The sequence below is a fragment of the Carcharodon carcharias genome, chromosome 22, assembly GCF_017639515.1.
Source record: "Carcharodon carcharias isolate sCarCar2 chromosome 22, sCarCar2.pri, whole genome shotgun sequence".
NCBI lineage: Eukaryota > Metazoa > Chordata > Chondrichthyes > Lamniformes > Lamnidae > Carcharodon > Carcharodon carcharias.
In genome coordinates this window covers 43,413,870-43,433,771 of record NC_054488.1, presented here as the reverse complement: position 1 = coordinate 43,433,771, position 19,902 = coordinate 43,413,870, and the positions used below count along the sequence as shown (strand labels likewise).

Sequence of the window (19,902 nt, the reverse complement as noted above, 5' to 3'; positions counted from 1 at the left end):
TTCTTATGTTAAAGTTGCTATATAAATACATCGTAAAATGCATATTATATCTGAGAAAAGTAAGATCTAAATAATCAATCCTTCAGCAACTATCAAAAGTCCAATTAAAATATTTCACTGCGATTAGAAGAGGATAGGTGGCAGGAAGGGTGTCGAGTTTTCTTTTTTACCAGGCAAAAGTTGTAAGTTCACAGAAAATGAAATATTTCCATGTCCCTATCAGATTTCAGCAGTTACCTCAATTTAATGTCCGGCCAAGTGAAGATATTCCACAGAAATTACCACAAGGTTTCCTTATAGAATTGATAAAAATGTGAAGACTCATGTGCCTTCAAATTTAGAAATAGCTCCATAGAATTTAGGTGTCCCTCCTTTAGAATTATGCTGAATGTTGTACAATAGAATACTGGTAACATTGTGAAACATGGCTGACTTCACAGTTTAGGTAAATTAGATCTTTGAATAACAATGATTTGTGGGTGAGATCATAATTACATTGTTGTGACTGTTCACTGTGGTACAAAGGAACTCAGTTATATTGCCAGATTAAACAAGGAGGCCAAAATGTCTTGTAAAAATACGTGTAAAAAGCCATTTGAAGACATTTATCTTGTCATCATGTAAGGGCTTGGAGCAAACAGCGATGCTATATCGAGTGAGGCCCATGACTGTCAAAAGACAAAAGAAGAACCATGTGGCATAAGGAGGAGAATGTGGAAGGATTTTAAAAAAGGTGAATCCATTAGCATCAGTTAGAGAGAAGCCTTGGGAAAATATAGAGAGTACAGTCTGAAAAGGGGGATTTTAAACATTGAATATCAAAAGATAAGCTGAAGAAAGGAATAGACAAGCAAAACTTTTTTTTTAAAAGCTGAAATCAATGGATGTGAACCATGAAGATCAACCCTTGGGTAATGGATCAGAAAAATGAAAGAAAAGTGGTGTAAAGAATTGGAACATTGTAGATAAATTTAGTTTGTAAACTCCATTGTTGTATTATAGTATCTGGCTGTTTAACAAGTTGCACAGAATACCCCTCTCCACTATTCTGGAGGAGGTATTACCCATTTATTTCAGATTAATTCCTCTGCTAAACTGGCACATTTAAAAATCCTATGCTTAAAATATTAGCACATTATTATCCCACAGTGTAATTTCAAAGCCAGATTGAATGTGAATTAAGGATTAAAGAATGTACTGAGTAAAATTAGCCAACAGATAGGTATTGCATAAAACTATAGCATGGGACAACACAGCTAAATGCCAAGAGTAATGATAATCAAAATATTGCTAGGATAACACAAAATAAACTTTCAGAAGAGAATCAAATTAATGTAAGATCAAAAAAAGTTATTTAGTTTTGATAATGAAGGAATAACAACCTCAATGAAAAGGAACCCCAGCCTTTATTATGGAACATTGGTAGCTTAAAAAAAATAGAAAAGTGAAAAGAAAGGTACTGGCTGTCTGAATTTTTGAAAATGTGCGAATGGATAAAATTGAATGCCCATCCTTGGAGGCAAATTTGGAGGTGGCAGGGTGGGTGGAGGCTATGTGATCAGATGGGAGGGGTGCGGGTGGAGGCTCCGCTGCCTTCCGGCCTCCCTTTGATCAAGCTCAGGGTGGGAAAGGTGGCGGGCTGCCTTCCACCCGGAAGCCAATTGAGACCCTTAAGTAGCCGCTTAAGGCCTTCATACTGCCGCAGCTGGCATTCAACCAGAGTGAATGGGGGGTCCGTCATGCGGGAAGACCACCCGGCAAAGCCTGTTGGATTTGTTTCTGATCTAATTGGGGGGGTGGGGGTCCCTTGTTCTCAGGCATTCTAATCCTGATCAAGGGACCCAGCATTGGGAAGGAGGAGCCCCGCTGAAAGCCACCTCTTTGCCCTTGCTTCTGATGTCCTTTTCCCCTCACCCCCTTACCGGTGACCCCTCCATGATCCCCATCCTGCCCACACTTATCTCCATCTAGGGATCCATGGTGAATCCCTCCTGCTGGCTCAAGCGTAGTGCCGGCATTGCCCACCAATCCCAGTGGCACTATAAGTACTGGAGAGCTGCTGGTCTCTGGTTGGCCTGAAGCTCTCTGGGGCAAGATTTCCACCCTGCACAGGACTTAATTGCATGGGAAGCCCAATGTTGCCAGCTAGGTGCCTGATTACTTCTTAATAGCATCAGGCCTTCTGGAGAGAAGCAACACGGTGTTCCCACTGGCTTTCCGGCTGGTGGGTGGGGTTCCTGTTGCCCACATTATATTCCAAACAAATGTTTGTTATTTTGTTAGAACATATGGCTGTTGAAGAATGTTGAAGAGTATTGAAATTGTACCTTTACTGTCAAACCTTGCTAAAGAGGCAATCTCAAAATAGCCTCCTTCATTAGTTTTAAGTGGTGATTTGAGAAACTAGGTGCTCAACTTTACTTCTGGCACAGCAAATCCCTTTTCCTTATCTGGCAGTATTCATTGTAGGTTTTTTTCATGATCTACAATTAGTCCTGTATTCAATATCATGCTAATTTGTGGTTTTTTTTGAATGTGGTCTGAGTTGAAACACAAAAGAAAACCATAATAAAATGTTCATGGTTTTTTTCGTGAATAAAGCAATAACTCAGTTATCTATGTTTTCATTTATAAGGTTTTTCTCATTCATGGAATAAATTTCATGCCCCTGACTGTTCTCTATCCTGTAGCTTCTGATTATTTATTAGACTTTTTTTTTTCTTCCCTGCTAGTGTTTAGTGGGCCTCCAGACCTGCTTCATGGAAATGCCTTATACCAGAGGGTGCGAACAACTGCAGAGGTATTTACATTCTTAAGGCTAAGATCAGCCAGTGTAGCTTACCAGTAATTTTAAAGGCTTTCAAATGGCTAGTGTTTGAAACTTAAGAGAATATCAGTTCTGTGTAATGCTGATTTAATCTAATTTATGTGCATGTTTTGAGAGATGCACGGCAAAGGGGTCATGGAGCCCCTGAGACCAGTGATTAATGTCTCCTTTTCTTTTGGCAGGATTTAGCAAATTTGTTATTCTCTGATGCTTTGCCATATCAAACCTCGTGCACTTTGTCTCCTTCCCGACCGTACCCACAGACAGGTAAATTCTACTATTCATAAATTTGGTAATTTTTGAAATGCCTAAGGTAATTTTGTAATTCATCCCACATATTCTTACACTGAAATAATGCTCTCTCAGTATCCCCAGTCAGCTAATTGTGGATATTATGGGTAGCCATCTTTATAAGTTCACAACCTAAATGCCTCACAGCATCATTAAGGGAAGCTGGTTATTCTAAGGCAAGGGGTTGTATGGGACATATATATAATATCAGAAATTAGTAAGCCCCTTTTTTTGTCGTTTCGTAGTAATATCAAGGAAAACAATTTTATCAAAAATGGAAACAGAAGCCTGTTTTCTTCAGTGGTTTGCTTTTTGTTCTTGGGGATATTAGTTTAGTCAATTAGGTTAATGTACTAAATGTCAAGCTCTGTGTTTTGAAGGTTTTAATGCATTGGGATTCAGTAAATAGTCTGTCATTGGATTCAAAATTGGGATTTGTTTATGTGATTTTCATATAAAACGGCACAGCTGTGGTTTTGTTTTGTTGTTGTTTTAAAACTGACTAACCCATAACCAATATCCGAAAGCTCGGAAATATTATCTCACTTTTACGTAAAATTCTTCACGTTAGGAAATTATTTCAAAGAAATTATAAGGACAAAATCAGAGGCCACCTGTAGATTAAAAGCAAAATACTGCAGTTGCTGGAAATCTGAAATAAAAACAAAGTGTTAGAAAAACACAGCAGGTCTGGCAGCATATGTGGAGAAACAGTGAACGTTTTGAATACAATATGACTTCTTCGGAACTGAGGAGAGGTAGAAATGTGATAGGTTTTATGCTGTTGAGAAAAGGGTGGAGGGGGGGTGGTCATGTGGAACAAAAAAGTTCAGTGATAGGCTAAAGAGCAGGAGAGATCAAATAAGAAAGGTGTCATGGAACAAAAGGCAAAATGAGTGGTAATGGTTGTAAGAAATAAAGCACAGCCCCAAAGTAAGTATTAAAGACAAAATAAAGGACAGCTCTGTATGAAAGCAAAACATGAAAACAAGATACAGACCAGCATTAGCAAAAAAAAAAAAATCAAAATATAGGACAGAGTTCATGGTCTGAAGTTGTTGAACTCAATGTTGAGTCTGGAAGGCTGTAAAGTGTCTAATTGGAAGACGAGGTGCTGTTCCTCAAGCTTGTGTTGGGCTTCACTGGAATATTGCAGCAGGCCAAGGACAGAAATGTGAGCCTGAGAGCAAGATGGTCAAAAATAGCAAGCAGCCGAAAGGTCGGGGTCATACTTGCAGACTGAACAGAGGTGTTCCTCAAAGCAGTCACCCAGTCTGTGTTTGGTCTCCACACTGTAGAGGAGAGCACATTGTCAGCATTGAATACAGTATACTCAATTGAAAGAAGTACACGTAAAGTACTGCTTCACTTGTAAGGAGTGTTTGGGGCCTTGGACTATGAGAAGGAGGTAGGTAAAAGGGCAAGTGTTACACCTCCTGCGATTGTTTGGGAAAGTGCCAAGGTGTTGGAGCTGATAGCAGAGTGAACCAGGATGTCGTGGAGGGAACAGCCCCTTTGGAATGCTTACAGGGGAGGGGAGGGGAAGGTATGTTTGGTGGTGGCATCACGCTGGAGGTGCTGGAAATGGTGGAGGATAATCCTTTGAACACAGCGCTGGTGGGGTCAAAAGTGAGGACAAGGGGAACCCTATCATGTTCTGGGAGGGAGGGGAAGGGGTGAGGGCAGAAGTGTGGGAAATGGATCCGATATGGTTGATGGCCCTGTCAACCACAGTGGGGAGAATTCCTCATTTGAGGAAAATGGAAGACATGTTGGAAGTGCCATTTTGGAAGGTAGCGTCATCAGGACAGATGCGATGGAGACTGAAACTGGGAGAGTGGAATGGAGTCCTTACAGGAAGCAGGGTGTGAGGAAGTGTAGTTAAGGTAGTTATGGGAGTTGGTGGGCTTATAATAAATATTAATAGATGGCATTGCTCCAGAAATGAAGACAGAGAAGTCAAGGAAGGGAAATGTTGGAGATGAACCCTGTAAAGGTGAGAGAAGGGTGGAAATTGGAAGCAAAATTAATGAATTTTTCAAGTTCTGGGCAAGAGCAGGAAACAGTATCGATACAGTCGTTGACGTACCAGGAAAAGAGTTGGTAGGACTGGAGCAAGGGGCAGGATTTTGCCCTTGGCGGGGGTTCTCGGCAGGGGCGGTTGGGTTCACCTGCATTCAGCTCTGCACTGTGATTTTATGCGGACGGGCCAATAAAGGCCCACCCAGTGTAAGACACGGCTGTGGAATGAGTGTGAAGGGGCGGGTGCTCAATGTCCACCGGGTCCAATGGCAACCAGGCAACCGATTCACTTGGACAGCATTGTGAGTGGACTCGGCAGGCGGGAGGGCCATACGGCAGGGCATTCGGCCCCACATTTCTCTGATGAATGCCTCGCAGCCCTCCTGGAAGAGTGGCAGCACGGAGAGAAATCCTTGTCCCCAGGGACAGGAGGAGGAGCCCCCCCCCAACCTCACCAAAAAGGCCTGGGAGGAGGTGGCATCCAGGGTCAGCAGCCACAATGTGGTGAGACGCACATGGGTACAGTGCTGGAAGCGTTCAATGATCTCCTGCGATCAGGAATGGTGAGTACCATGTTGGCATGGGTCACTTTGCAGAGCAGTTAAGAGCTGCCCATCCCCACCTTGGACGTCAGAGGTCTTAGAGTGTGAGTGGCAAATGTCAATAAGGCAGCATCTGGGCAAGGGGCTGAGCCTTGGCTGCTTGGACTGAGTGTCTTGCATCTCCAGGCTCTCTAATCGGCTGAGCCCTGCAAGGTGTTCCTCAGGTGGGGTTGGCCAGGTTGCAGTGGCACTGCAGGTACAGGTTGGACTAATCAATGCTCCTCTATCCTTTCAGGAGAAAACATCCTGTAATAATGCAGAGAGGTCACGGACTGGCAGGGGACTACCCCACCTACTCATTCTCACTTGGCATGAGCAGGAGACCCTGGGGCTGGAGAGGCGCCATGTGCCTATGTCAACTGGCTGCGGGGAGGTTGGGGTGTCACAGGGAGGTAAGATCGTAGTGCACTGAGGTCAGAATGTCGGTAATTGCAACCATTCCACTGTAGTCTCTAAATTGATGTGAGCCTAGAACTTGGAATCCCCATTGATAATGGAAAGACAAGGGCACCCTGATGCTTATCTCTGTCTCATCCGGGTGCCAGGCATGCAAAGTAACAATGTAATGACTTCAACTAATGACATGTCCTCATTCTTCCTTTCAGGCTCACCAGCAGCCCATCAGAATGAGGAGCCTCGAGCCTTGGGCCCACCCTTGACCCTTGAGGACAACAGTGATCGGAATGCACCTGCTTCACACCCTCTCTACCAAGCAGGCACCAGTGCAGATACTAGCAACTGAGTGAATATTAGATCGCTGGCTACTATCTCGGTGCATATTGGTGAGGGCACTTCCCACACAGTTGAGGTGCAGGCAGAGGCAGAGAGTTCCCAGGGCGCTGGCAGTTGGAGGAATGCTGGGGACCAGGAACATGCTCAGTCGGTGGCTGATGATGTGCCTCTGGAGTTGTCCATGAGGCAGAAGATGCTGGACATCCAGCAGGGTGTGCAGGAGGATCTGGTGGAGATACATGAGGGAATGCGTGCCCTGGTCTCCATAGCGGAGGAGTCCTTGCGGAGTGTGAGCAATGCATTGACTGTCATGGCTGAGCGCAATGCCTCCTTCATGGAGAGAGTGGCGACTCTCATGAGAGTCTCCTCCAGGAGCTGAATCAGGGACTCCTGGGGATGCGCTCAGACCTGCAAGTCCTCACACCGGCAATGACCTCGGGTGGTCACTGTCAGTGTGGGAGATGGATTGGGTACCTAGTATCCTAGCTAGGTGCCCGTCCATCAGTGGTGAGCAGGGAGGTCCAGAGCGACCTCACGTTGATGCATGAGCTGCCTGTAGTCTCTGCGAGCTCCTCTCAGGGCCCACCGGATGAAGGCAACAGCTCCTTCGCCCCTCTGCCAGTGACCGTGGCATCCAATGAGGCTGCTGCAACTGGGGAGATGGCAGCCGTGGCACTGGCCACTCCCTCCTAGGCGGGGCCAGTACAGGCTCCACAGGCCAGAGGACGCCCACCAAAGTCACCAAGGCCAACAGGACAGCAGAGTGAGCAGGCTGTCTCCAATGCTGGTGCCAGTGAGGGGGGAGCACCAAGACGTAGCACCCACAAGCACAAGCTTAAAGCACCTTAGTCACAACTTGGCCTGATCGTGGGTGATATTTGTTTCCCCCACTTTTAAGTTCATTGTTTATTGGTGTGATGGATAACACCTGTCAATGTTAATTTGTAAAATATATGCCAGGGCACCATTTCATTAAATGTGGTTTAGTACAACAAGCCTTTGGGTGCTTCATTTGTTCTGCAGGTGCAGGGTAAGCCATGATGTTATGATTGACTTGTTTCTCATTAAACGTTATTGAAATGGCACATAGTGCATGTTGTTGACCAAACAAATCACCCTGTCCTCGGACTCACCACTAGACTCATGATCTGTTGCTTGAGTAGCTGTGTCAAGATCATCTTCCTCCACTGCATCTCCCCTTTCCAGCGCCAGATTGTGGAGAGTGCAGCACGCAACCACTATCAATGATACTGGAATGCACCCCCTGAACGTTCCAGGCATTGGAAGCACATTTTGAGACGACCTATGGCCCTCTCTACCACAGCCCTTGTGGAGGCGTGGCTCCTGCTGTACTGCTGCTTGATCTGTTCTTGGATGGCGGAGCGGCGTCATGAGCTACCTTCTGAGGGAATAGCCCTTGTCACCCAGCAGCCATTCATCCGTTGGGCTGGAGCACCTGGGAGTGCAGGATGTCAGCATCGTGGAAGCTGCCATTGTACCTTGCACAGACTTACAGAATCTGCATCTTGTGGTCGCACAGTATCTGCAAATTCATGGAGTGGAAGCCCCTCCTGTTGATGAAGACACCGTCTCACCCGCTGGCGCCTTGATGGCCACGTGTGTGCAGTCGATTGCACCCTGGACGGGGGGGAACCCAGCAATCGCTGCAAAGCCTCTGGCTCGCTCAGCCTGGCTGGCCTCGTCTTTGCGGTAGTGAATGAAAGTCGATGCACACCTGAACAGAGCGTCATTCACCAACTTGACATAACTGTGGACAGCTGATTGGGAGACTCCACACACATTCCCTACTGACCCCTGGAAAGAGCCAGAGGCATAGAAGTTGAGGGCCACCGTGACCTTCAGAGCCACTGGCATGGGGTGTCCACCCACACAGTCGGAGCTGATCTCAGGGCCGATCCTCTGACAGATGGAGGTCACTGTCTCCCTTGAGAGACGGGGCCTCCTTCGGCATTGCACCTCGGACATATTGAGGTAGCTGCTTTGCCATCTGTAAACCCTGGCAGCAGGATAGTTGCATCTTCTGCAGCTGTTTCCGCCTTGGACTTCCTGTTGGCCTGTGCCCCTTGTGACTGCACCTCTCCTCCCACGGGTTGCTCCCCTGGAAACTGCACTGGGACACCTGGCCTCTCTTCCTCCTCAGAGGAGGTGCCTCCAAAGGACACCACAATCCCCATTAGTAGGGTAAGGAAAGGCTGTCTGATACCTGGAAGGCCCCAAGTAGTATGAATCCTCCGGGGGCCTGGAAAACAACACTAAGTCCTGAACTGAAGCCTCTTATTTCTGTCAAAGCAGCTCTGAAGCAAAATGAAGATGTCCTGTTCACACAAGCAGCAAGTTATATTCTAAACTATAAATTACTCACATTTACAAGCCCACTGACCCCTCTTATACTGCCTGTGGATGAGGTTTTTGAAAATATGGCCTGCCCGCCTGCCCGTTTAGCCCATGTGATGGCCTGAAAATCTCATGGGCTACGTAAACTCTGAGACAGTTGGTGTCTTTAGGGCTTTAACTGGCCACTTAATTAATGGCAGGTGCGCCTCTGCCTTCATCGCATGCCCGCCTAGCGAAATATTGCGAGAGTGTGCGTTGACATTGGCATGCTCGGCCGACTTCAACGCGCTTTATTTCTCGCTCGGACATGCCAGGCACACGCCCGCACGCTGACCTAAAAATTCTGCTCCAGGAATGCTTCACATCCCACAAAAAGGCAGGCATAACTGGGGTCCATGTGGGTGCCCTTAGCAACACCTTGTATTTGTTGGAAGTGAGACAAATTAAAGAAGAAATTGTTCAATAAGTGAACAAGTTCCGTCAGGCAGAGGAGGGTGCTGGATGGAGACTGTTTGGGTCTCCGCTCAAGGAAGATGTGGAAATCCCTCAGACCACCCTGGAGGGGGATGGAGGTGTAGAGAGATTGAATGTCCATAACGAAGAGGAGGCGGTTAGGGCCGGGAAACTGGAAATTGTTGAAGTGACGTAGGGCATCAGGAGAATCACAAAAGTAGGGAAGAGACTGGACACGGAGAGAAAAAAAGAGTTAAGATAGGAAGAAATAAGTTCCGTGGGGCAGGAACAGACTGAAATGATGGGCTTACCAGGACAATTTTTTTTTTGTGAATTTTGGGAAGTAAATAGAAGCACGCTGTGTGGTATTGAGGGTCGATGAGGTGGGAAACTAGATTCTTTTGTTGCTAGCTTCTGAACATTCTTCAGACAAAAGAGCTCCTTGAGCCTATGGTTTATGCATTTCATCTGAAGCTTCCTACCTGAGGGATAGAACTTGGGAAAGTATTCTGTGGCCAATGGTTACAAGAAGACTGGGCTATTGTCTCAGGACTTTTTCTTCTCAATAGATTACTCTATTGCTGGTAAGAGCTGCGATGAGTTGTATGTTACAAAACCTGGTTGCTTTTCTGTAACATTTGAGACTGAAAGATTGGAGACTAAAAATTAACTTTGATTAAAGTTAATAAGTTTTGAAAAGTAATTGTCAGTCTTTGCCATTATCTAAGATTCCAGCCTTTTGGGATAACAAGACTTGTCACAGGTGTGATTTGCTTGGGACAAGCTTTCTGGAAAACAAATATCAATTAACATGAATAACAACAGCAACACTGGAAATGCTTAGCAGGTCTGGCAGCATCTGCAAAGAAAGATAGAGAATTTTCTGTTTTTATTTCAGATTTCCAACATTCACAGTATTTGCTTATCAGTAGCGTTAAATTTAACTCTCTTATTTGGTGTCTTCTGCCTGCATTCTGCAATGCTTAATTGCAGATTAATACCTAATTTTTAAAAATTATCTTACTACTGTATACTCCTCTCCCCTTCATTCTTACCAAATTGAAATCCACTCATTATTGTATCTCCATCGTTTTTTCTTATCTCCTTTAGGAACCTTATCTCTCAGCCTTTTGTATATCTACAAACTTTTAAAAGCCATTGTTGGTGCCTTCTTTATCATTCTTTTGAACCTTATTGAAATCGTGTACTCTGCTAATTAATTATTCACCTAATTTTAATCATTTACCTGGTTTTCTCAGTGATAAGAATGTTGGGAAATGGTGGATTTTCATGTTCTATGAGCCAATCCAACATTAACTTGGGATTAATTTTAAAGCTTTCTCTGACATTTAACGTGTAAAATGTAATAATGTGTAAAACTTTGATTCTATTCCTTGTGTTTCTTATTGTTGATTGCTCAGTGGATAGCTTCTTAAATGTCAGTATTGCAGAGGGAATAGCATCCAGTAATTAAGTTCGGAATTGAAATTGCCTAATCCCTGTTTTTTTTAAAAGACAATCTTCTAGGGATCCTTTAAATTCCCAGCGTTCAGTAGTAGTTCATGGCAACGATGAGATAAAGCAATTGTTTTGCTCATCACATGCATTTCAAATAAAAGACTCACTTTTTAAAACTGATCTGAGTTTAAGATGCTTTAAGATGAAATGCCAACCTCAGTACTCCAACTGAGTATACATTTCGAAGTAAAATGCAATGCAAAGGTTAGTGGAACTTGGGAAGATAATTTTTGTTGTTTCTCTACAGGAATGGGTTCAAGTCCTTCATCCGGCTCCATAATGCAAGGCTTTGGGCACACAGCAGGGAAAATACCTTCAGGTAAACGTAAAAACAGATCTCTGCTACAGAGTCCTCCAGTCTTGTCTAAAGGAATGCAGTCAGTGATTCAATCATGAATTGTGTATTCTCTTGTCTAGGAAAACCTGGCATAGGCTCCATTTCTTGATTTTCCAGACATCATTAGATGGTAATTGAACTGAGGCCAAACTTGCGTTATTTCAGCCTTAATTTATTAGTATTGATTGTGCTGCTGCATACACACTTGATTCTTCTTGTTTGGGATATTTTACTGAGTCTACATCTATCTGTTTTGAGGTTTATTTAAAAAAATTCTAATCTCTTGCCATGCATTGTTGTTATCATCTGCAAAACTCTATTAGGGATTTTCGCTTTTGTTTAAAGTGACTTGTCCTTTGCCTCAGCAGCACTGAGGCAGCGCAATCGCCTGCCCTTTGTACAGCTCATTCGATTTTCATTCCATCCAAGCAGCGGAGATGAAAAAGTGCCCTATTTAATTTCCCCAGTGTTTGTCATTTCAGTTCAAATTAAACAGGTTTCAAGTAATTTATCATACGTAGCAGCACCAGCGTTTCCTAAACGACTTCAAGTTTGAATGCTGAAGCCATCTCTTACATAAAGCTACCTAACACAGTTTGGCTGCATTTCAAGCTTTGACCTAACCGCCTGAATTCTGTCCACAAGGGATACACATATATTTCCTATCAAATACTGACGGATAATATTGGTGTTCCTGTATAGTGATCAAAATGTCTTGACAAGCACTTCAGCATTTCTACTGCCCTTGTTTTGTTTAGATCATAAGATGAGGTTTAATACGAGGTTAGCTAGAATTTGTCCTGGATGATAAGAGCTAGAAAGCTACAAGTGTCTGACTAAATTTTATTTATGTGCAATTTTTGTTATTAGTAATCTCTCCTCCTAAAAGGATTTATTTGGGTTACTAGTTAACCCACCACTAGTGAGGACAAACTATGAACTTTAACTATATTTTATCTATAAGTGATGTAGGCTAAGTTTTTTAAACCAGACCAGGCACCTTGAACCTGGGAGAAACAGCTTTGTAGCTGTGTGATTGGGACATTGATCATTCTCCCTGTGCCTTTTCAGTGTTATTCAGAAACACTGGTTATGAAATCAGATGTGAAAAGGAGCCTGTCAGATTTAGCCATGGTCTTATTTCAGATGACCTTGAATTGTGCTGGACTAGGTATGCATTTTATATAGTTATGTTAACTAGATTAACATTTGATAAATTAGCAGAAACTTTGGGTTGAAACTAGGGTGTGCACACATCTAAGAAGAAAAGTCTTCTATCAACAATATAAATTTGGAAAAACAAGTCATTTAATGTTAGTTGTGGCTTTCTGGGATCCAATCGGAATGGTACCAGATATTGCAGGACGGTTTGTTTATTGAAGCTCCACATATAACGTTTTTTTTGCACTAGTCTGAACAATGTCCTCAGCCGTACATTCTTTAATTAAATAATGTGTCTCTGATGTGCTGGCCCCAGGAATGGATAAAACGACAAAAATAAATGTTTCCCTATGCACAAATTGGCGACAGACTAAAAAGTTGCTTCATGTAACTAGATTTGCATTAAACAGGAATAGCAATACTAGTAGAATACAGATTAGAGTACAGTATAGTAATTTACTTGTGCAGATTTATTGGCACTGTATCATGTGGTTACTACCAAGTCTGGCTGCTAAATCATAGTCAGCAATTAAAAATAATGTTTATATTATTATCAGGTTCTGCCAGTGATGCAATTCTTAATAAGATACAAAAAGCAGCAGAAGCTATGGCGAATGCTGTACTTCCTCAAGATTGCCCCAAAAATCGTGGAAACCATTATCATGCTGAGGGCTACCAGCCAGTATTATCAACTGCCTCTGAAGCAAAAGAGTTGAAATCAGTTCCTAAAAGTCCTGTTGCTAGACACAGTACAAAGGGTAAGTTAGTCTTCCAGAGTTACAATGGGTTAATTAATATATGAACACTCATTTGAACAATGCACTTTTGAACAGATTTAAAGTGCTGTGAAGTAATTCCCTCTCGATTTCTCATTCTCCCATAACGGCACAAGTTAACTAGAATTTCTATTTTATGTTTTTTGCCACTGCCTTGGATTAAACTAAAGTGGTAGCTTGTCTTGAAACAAAGGTGAAAAACTTTAGAACATCGTACACAGAGGAGGAGCAGTTTTTGCTCTGGTTTTGTTTTGGTTTTAGTATCATTATGATTTACTTTCCTTTACAGCAATTCATCATCAACCTGGTCTGCCAGGGGGAGGCTGGGAAGAAAGTGACAGTGGGCACAGTTCCCAGGATTCCTCACAGACCAATTATATCTCAGATGGCAGCAATAGTAAAACAGGTACAGACAGCCAATCAGGGGGCAGCAGAGAGAGCGGAGACTTGATGGAAAGGTAAAAGTATTTGAAAATTTAACAGACCACTAATGAGCTAGTTTAGTGCCAGTTAAACAGTGAAGTTAAATACAAGTACAAATTGTGCATTTGAAGTGGAACTTATCTTTTGGTCACAGTGCAACAACAGATATATTTGAAAACATTAAAAAATATGTTCCCACACAGGTACCTAAGAGCTTGCTGAAGGAGTTTCTTGTTTGCTCTGAGGACCATGTAAAGCAAATCATGCTTCTGCTTTATTCTGGTCTTTGCATGAAAATGCTTAACATCTTTCAGCTCATTGCCTTTAATCAATGTCTGACTGGGTTTCCACACAGTATTGTACATTCAAACCGACAGAACATCAATACAATGTGTGTGCATATAAAAGATTAAAAATCCCCATAGTTAGAACAACTTCATAGCTAGTGGTGCTAATTTGTCTGAATTTTGTGTGTTGATGAGCTGTTAATTATATGTATGTGCATGTAAAAGTTCAACTTGCCTGCCTAACAATCAGTTCTTAAGTCATAGCTTGATTTTCAGTGGATAAAAAATTATAATGAGAACATCCTTTGCTAATCTCCTCCTTATTTACTTATTTAAAATCAACAGCGAATGTTTTAGTTTCCATATAGTTCAGTAAAATTTCCGATATGAACATGACTATAATTTGAATTTAACTTAGGAATGTTTTGAAGATAATGTTATGAAACTTATAGTTGCCTTTGATTTCTGTTCAATAGAGTTGAATCAATAAACCTGAATGACTGCGTGCAGGAAATAACCTTGGTAAACAACCTGACCCAAGGGTCAAAAGTATTTCTGACTAGAGATGAAATGCTTCATTTTATCAAAGAGTGAGTATGATTCTAGTAATAAGCCATTTGATAAACCGCTTCATTGAATTTGAGATAGATAACAATCAGCGGACTTTTAAATTTCTGATAGACACTGTAATGGTCAATTGTTTGAAAATGTAATGCCTGTAAGATTAAAATCCAGGAATATAGTCCCAACTCCTTAATTCAGTGTTCCCTGTCTTTTCTGGTTGAATTTTTGAATAGTACAATTTTAATAAGACACTTTGAATATATTCACTCATCTTCTTAAGAAAACCCTCTGGAATAAGACCATAGTGAGACCTGTTCTGAAATACTTCTCTCAAAAAGAAATCAATTAAAGCACTTTCTTCTTAATTTGGCTCTCAACATGGCTTCCAAAGTTGAAATCCGAGAGAGTGCCCACTGTGCTGAACTATCTAAATTTAGATTCACGTTGTAGCTGCATTCCCCACTGTCACAATATTGTAAAACCTATGATAGTTGCAAAACTGAGGAATGTCTTAATTAGGCAGTGCAAATAGCTTTTTAAAAAATTCTTTCATGGGATGTGGGCATCACTGGCAAGGCCAGCATTTGATGCCTATCCTTAAACGCCCTTGAGAAGCTGGTGGTGAGCCTTGAACTGCTGCAACTCATCTGGCAGGTTCACTACAGTGAAGGGAGTTCCAGGATTTGATCCTAAGCTTGGGCCTAAGTCACCTGGTGCTCCAGAGGAATTAATCGAATCAATGATGATGATCAATGGTTTCTTATAGGAAAAGTTGAACAAATAAACGTACATATGAAAATGACAGACAGAAATAGGCCAGCTGGTCCACCAAGCCTGTTGCAACCTGTGCACTCCATGGTCCCCCTCCCATCTGACATCATTCTTGCTAATAAAAATAAATTACTACTTATGTTGCACCTAGACGATGTTTTTCAGCACCAACCAATTTACCTACTTGAACAGTTTTAAACTTTATTCTGGGACACTGTTTATTTCTTGTAAAATTCATTTTGCTATAGTAGTGTCTTTCTCTTTACCAAATTCAGGTGTGGATTGCTCAACTGTGAAGTGGTCGTGGAGCTTCTCAATGAGAAACTGAAGGACCCCTCTGACTCTGTCAACATGGTATTTCCTAAGAGTTCCATTGTAATTCCTTATACTCAAAGCACTTTCAAATGTGGCACAAGATGAATGCATGTCTTCCTTTTTGCTTTTCAGGCTTGCTAATCAAAAATCAGTCAGGTTGATAACACCCTCTGAATGGTCCCTGGGATTTGACACTGAATATTTCCAGTTCTGTAAAAAATTGTGTTAGTGAGGTAATACCTGCAGCTGCTAAATTGGAAAAGAAAAGAACTTAAATATCCTACAGTGTATGTATAGAATAATAGCCAGGTTAATCTAAATACAGAGGTTAGATTTGGTTACATTTATGGAAGAGGAGCAAAAAGATATTCCAATCAATTATTTAAAAATGTCGTCAAACAGGGATTTGAGGCCAATTGATAACACTAAATCTCTCCCTGGTGGTGTAGATTTCCAGGATTTCTTTCACATGAGCAAAGGGCCTATCATGACTGTTTTGCAGCTGTAGTACTTGAGGCTATTAATTTTCGATGAGATTAAAAGAACCACTGTTACTACTAACTCTGAGGCTCCTATGAAGGTTGAGTTCTTCCCGAACATGGTTATTGTTTAGACTGAGGTTGGTAGACATCTTCACAAATATCTTGGATTCCTTCAACTTGTGTTTAAGTCTCTCATAAGCAAGAAGTAGCAGATGTACAGCCTTTAATTGTTGTGTCTATATATCATGTTTGGAGGAACTATTTTCGCCCTTTTTTTTAATATATTCTTCATGGTGATTTTTTTTTTATCTTGTAGAGGTCAATGAGCATCCTCTCCACCCTAATGTGCTCTGACCTGTTATCACATGATCAGATATTTGCAATTACCCATAAGTGCTTGCAGCAGTTGAGTGAGGGTGGACCAGGGCCTGTGACCAGTCGAGCCACCAAGGTAAGCTACTTGTCAAAAACATCACTTTTCCTGCAGTTAAAATGTTTCCTCCAGGAACCTTAATTTAAAATGATTGTCGTAAGCCTATAATCTTGAGAATAGGTTAAATGATTCAAATAATAATCAGTTTGTAATATAATACATACATTAGTTAATGGAAATTACTCAATTTTGTTCATACTTTATTTCCCATGATTGTACTTTTATATTTGTTTACTTATTATTAGCTTCTCTTAAGACCCAGCCTCCATCCTGCTTCACAGCTGCCTATAGTTTAGTCTAGCATAGCTTCAGCCCCTTCAGAATTCAGTGTCCAATAACAATTTGATATATCATGGTTTTGACAAGTGACAGCTGATTTCATCTTGCTGTCCAGTTGTGATTATCACAATACAGCGCTCAAGACATAATGTGACACTTCACGGTGTAAGGCAGTACTGCACTGGGATGAGATGCCTGCATGTTTAGGTGGATGTGGCATTATTTGAAAAAGAACAGGAGATCCTTGATGTGTTTAAGCTAACATTCCTCTCTCAACCAACCCAACCAAAACCAGGTGGCCTCTATTCATCACCCCTGTTCTTTATGGGTTGCTCTGTGCAATTGCCTCCATATTTTCTTTTGCAACAGTGACTGCACTTCAAAGCAAATTCAATGATTGTGAAGTGCTATGAGATGTTTTGCGGATTTTAAACAGTGCAATATAAACGTAACTTCTTAATGGTGGTGGGAGTTTACCTCTTTGAGGTGGAGTACAGCACGGGTGGAAAATCCTGGCACTTCACACTTGAAGGGGTGGTGAAGATAAAAGGACAGAGGTACCTGCAAAGATTCCACTAATGACTGCTGCGAATAGGTGCTGGGCTCGGCATAGACTGAAGTGTAGCTGCTACTAGGCGCTCTCCCTCAGTTGGGAGAACTCTGATCCTTTACTATTGCTCTGAAAGTGACATGATATGGAGGACGGGAGGGAAAAGTGCCTTGGGGTGACTTACTATGTTAAAAGTGCTTTTGAAATGCCTGTTGTTGGTGATGCTGGTAAGGAGGGAAAATTGGGGGAAGAATTAAAAAAGCCTATTTTATCTTGAAATCGGCCAGTATTTGCATGGGTTAAAGACTGTCATTGTGGAGGTGGAAAATCCCAGCACCAAAAGAGGTGCCAAGGTGCAGTCATCAAAGGTACGGATAACATTAATATTTTCATTTTTTTTTAAGATTCTGAGGCAGTTTCAGGCTTTGGAGGGAAGTAAGCTGGCAGCTCGGGGCTCAGCATTGGAAATCGCTCTGCCTATTTCCAGTGACACCCTGTCATGTAATGCTGTGACACCTTTAACCAACTTCACTTCGGGGCTGAAAGGGAAAGTGTTGACGGACCCATTGCATTTCCATCCTGGGTTAGAGAAGATTCCAGTATTAGAGAAAAGCCAGGGATCATCACTGTGTTTACCTCCATTATCACAAGAAACCTCAATCTCACAGGAAAACCAGGGCCCGGTATTTCCATCTCTTTCATTACCAGAGGTCAAAACTCAACATACAGAAAAAGTGACTGAAATTTCATCCGATGCAGTGGATACTGAAAACAGTCAACCACATTCAGAAGCACAAATTATAACTGTAACACAAACTTCTATGACTGAGCAAAATTTACATTGTGAACAGCACAAGAGAATAACAGCAGAACCCAAGCTACAATCAGTGCAATGCCAGAGCACAGCTTCTGAAGACACAACAGACAGTAAACTCTCTCTGTTTGCTGACATGGTTCTTGTAGTACATGAAACACCTTCATTTCTGAAGCCCTGTCTTAACCAAGGATCATCCAGAGAAATGCACACATTAGCAGAACAGAATAAAATACCGGTATGCATTACAACTGAGGTGAAGATACCACATGGTAACTTAGGAAATACAGACTCTGAATGTAACCAAACATCCGTATTCTCATTTCTTAATACATCCTCTTCTTCACACAGTATCTGAATTCTTGTATTCACTCAACCATCAACCAAAATGAAACCAGTTTGGTACTTTCACACACAAGTTATTTTAGATTTTGATTCTGCCCAGTCATAAACATAAGCAGGTGAGGCATAGTTTTGTTTATCAAAATCCTGATTTCAGAATCTAGTGTTTGTGGTGATATCAGAGACACTATCAAGCAGCCAACTTGAGAACAAAACTGGTGTCTTAAGATGAGTCACTATTGAATACAATTGATGAATTTTGTGCCTTCAAATCAACCAAAACAGCAGTTTTAAATGTGACTGTGTTTATCGTGGCTGTCTAACATTGTTTGCAAAACCATAATTAATTGGATGGCATACATTCTTCCACAGCATATTTCAGGAACAATATGTTTGTGGTATATCAATTGATATTTTATGTCAGTGAAATTGGAAAGCATTCGAAATATATTAATTTCATATCACATCATATAACAACCAAAGCATGCTTAGAATATATGACACTAAATACTATAAACCAAAAACAGTACAAGTGCAGATTTCAATGATTTAGTTGTGCTGCCAACTTGTCATTTTTTCCAGCTGCTGTGATCCTGTTGGTTAGCTGCTTGATGCAGGTGTGTGAAAATTTTTTAAAAATCATTTCTGAAAAAGTCTGTCTGCTTATAACAAGTGTCTGCCTAATCAAGTCAACAAAGAATAGTTTCAATATATTACAAATGCTGCTGAAGAATAAAAGTACCATTTTTAACGTTCCATTGAAAGTTGTTGTGCCTTATTTTGCTGTTTCACAGCTTCTGTATTTAAAGCCAAACCAAATTCTGCATCACTCAGATGTCGCAGCCAAAGATGAAATTTAGTTATCTCAAAGGGCGAAACTCTGAATCTGAACTTTTGGAGACTGCGTAAGGGAAATACTGTGAATATACTCCTAGAGTTTTCCATTTCAGAGCTGCCAACCACATCTTGCCTTTGAAGGGGGGTGGTGGGACTGTTTCTTTTTTACTGGCATTTGAGTGGCTTAAGCCTGCCAATGTGTTAAACTTTGATACAACTGGCTGTAAAGACAATGCTGTTTTTTTTTTGCTTTGTGCATGCCAAACAATTTTATATGTGCAGGGATCAACAGCAACTTTATTCCAACAGCTTGCATTTATCCGGCACCTTTGGTATATCAAAATGATAGAAGGTGCTTCACAAATTTAGGGTGGAGGAAGAAACAGGAACTGAGCGGAACTGCTGAAAGTCCAGGGAGGTGACCAAAGAGAGATACCAATGGAGATTTTTGACAGTGGAGATGAGGCAAGGCAGAGGGGGGTTTGGGAGAAATTTCAGCGTGAACTAAATTGTTGTAATACTTCATTGCTTCCACTATATGCCTCTAGTTGGTTCGTGTAATGTGATTGCAGCATGTGCGTGGAATACACTGCAATCCCAGGCAACCACATCTGCAGCATGTGTCTGCAACTTTGGCTCAGATTGCTGAGCTGAAGGCTGAATTGCAGACATTGTAAGGCATTAGGGAGGGGGAGAGTTACCTGGATGCTTAGAACAGTATAGTATGATTA

The 19,902-nt window shown here is 41.9% G+C and overlaps 1 protein-coding gene across 6 annotated transcripts in view; it reads left to right on the top strand.

Moving 5' to 3' along the window:
- The window catches only part of tepsin (TEPSIN adaptor related protein complex 4 accessory protein), a 34,596-nt gene extending 15,506 nt beyond the window's left edge, over positions 1 to 19,090 (top strand). For 4 of the 6 annotated variants that reach the window (XM_041217143.1, XM_041217145.1, XM_041217146.1 and 1 more), the window contains 9 exons: positions 2,733 to 2,800; positions 3,010 to 3,094; positions 11,048 to 11,119; positions 12,856 to 13,056; positions 13,364 to 13,532; positions 14,261 to 14,374; positions 15,395 to 15,473; positions 16,233 to 16,367; positions 17,583 to 19,090. In XM_041217143.1, the coding sequence (XP_041073077.1) occupies positions 2,733 to 2,800; positions 3,010 to 3,094; positions 11,048 to 11,119; positions 12,856 to 13,056; positions 13,364 to 13,532; positions 14,261 to 14,374; positions 15,395 to 15,473; positions 16,233 to 16,367; positions 17,583 to 18,350 (1,691 nt within the window). In that variant the 3' untranslated portion in view covers positions 18,351 to 19,090. Of the gene's footprint in view, positions 1 to 2,732; positions 2,801 to 3,009; positions 3,095 to 5,977; positions 6,135 to 11,047; positions 11,120 to 12,855; positions 13,057 to 13,363; positions 13,533 to 14,260; positions 14,375 to 15,394; positions 15,474 to 16,232; positions 16,368 to 17,582 lie in introns of all 6 variants that reach the window. The other 2 variants (XM_041217149.1, XM_041217148.1) reach the window with 2 other exon arrangements.
- The last annotated feature ends 812 nt before the right edge of the window (positions 19,091 to 19,902 follow it).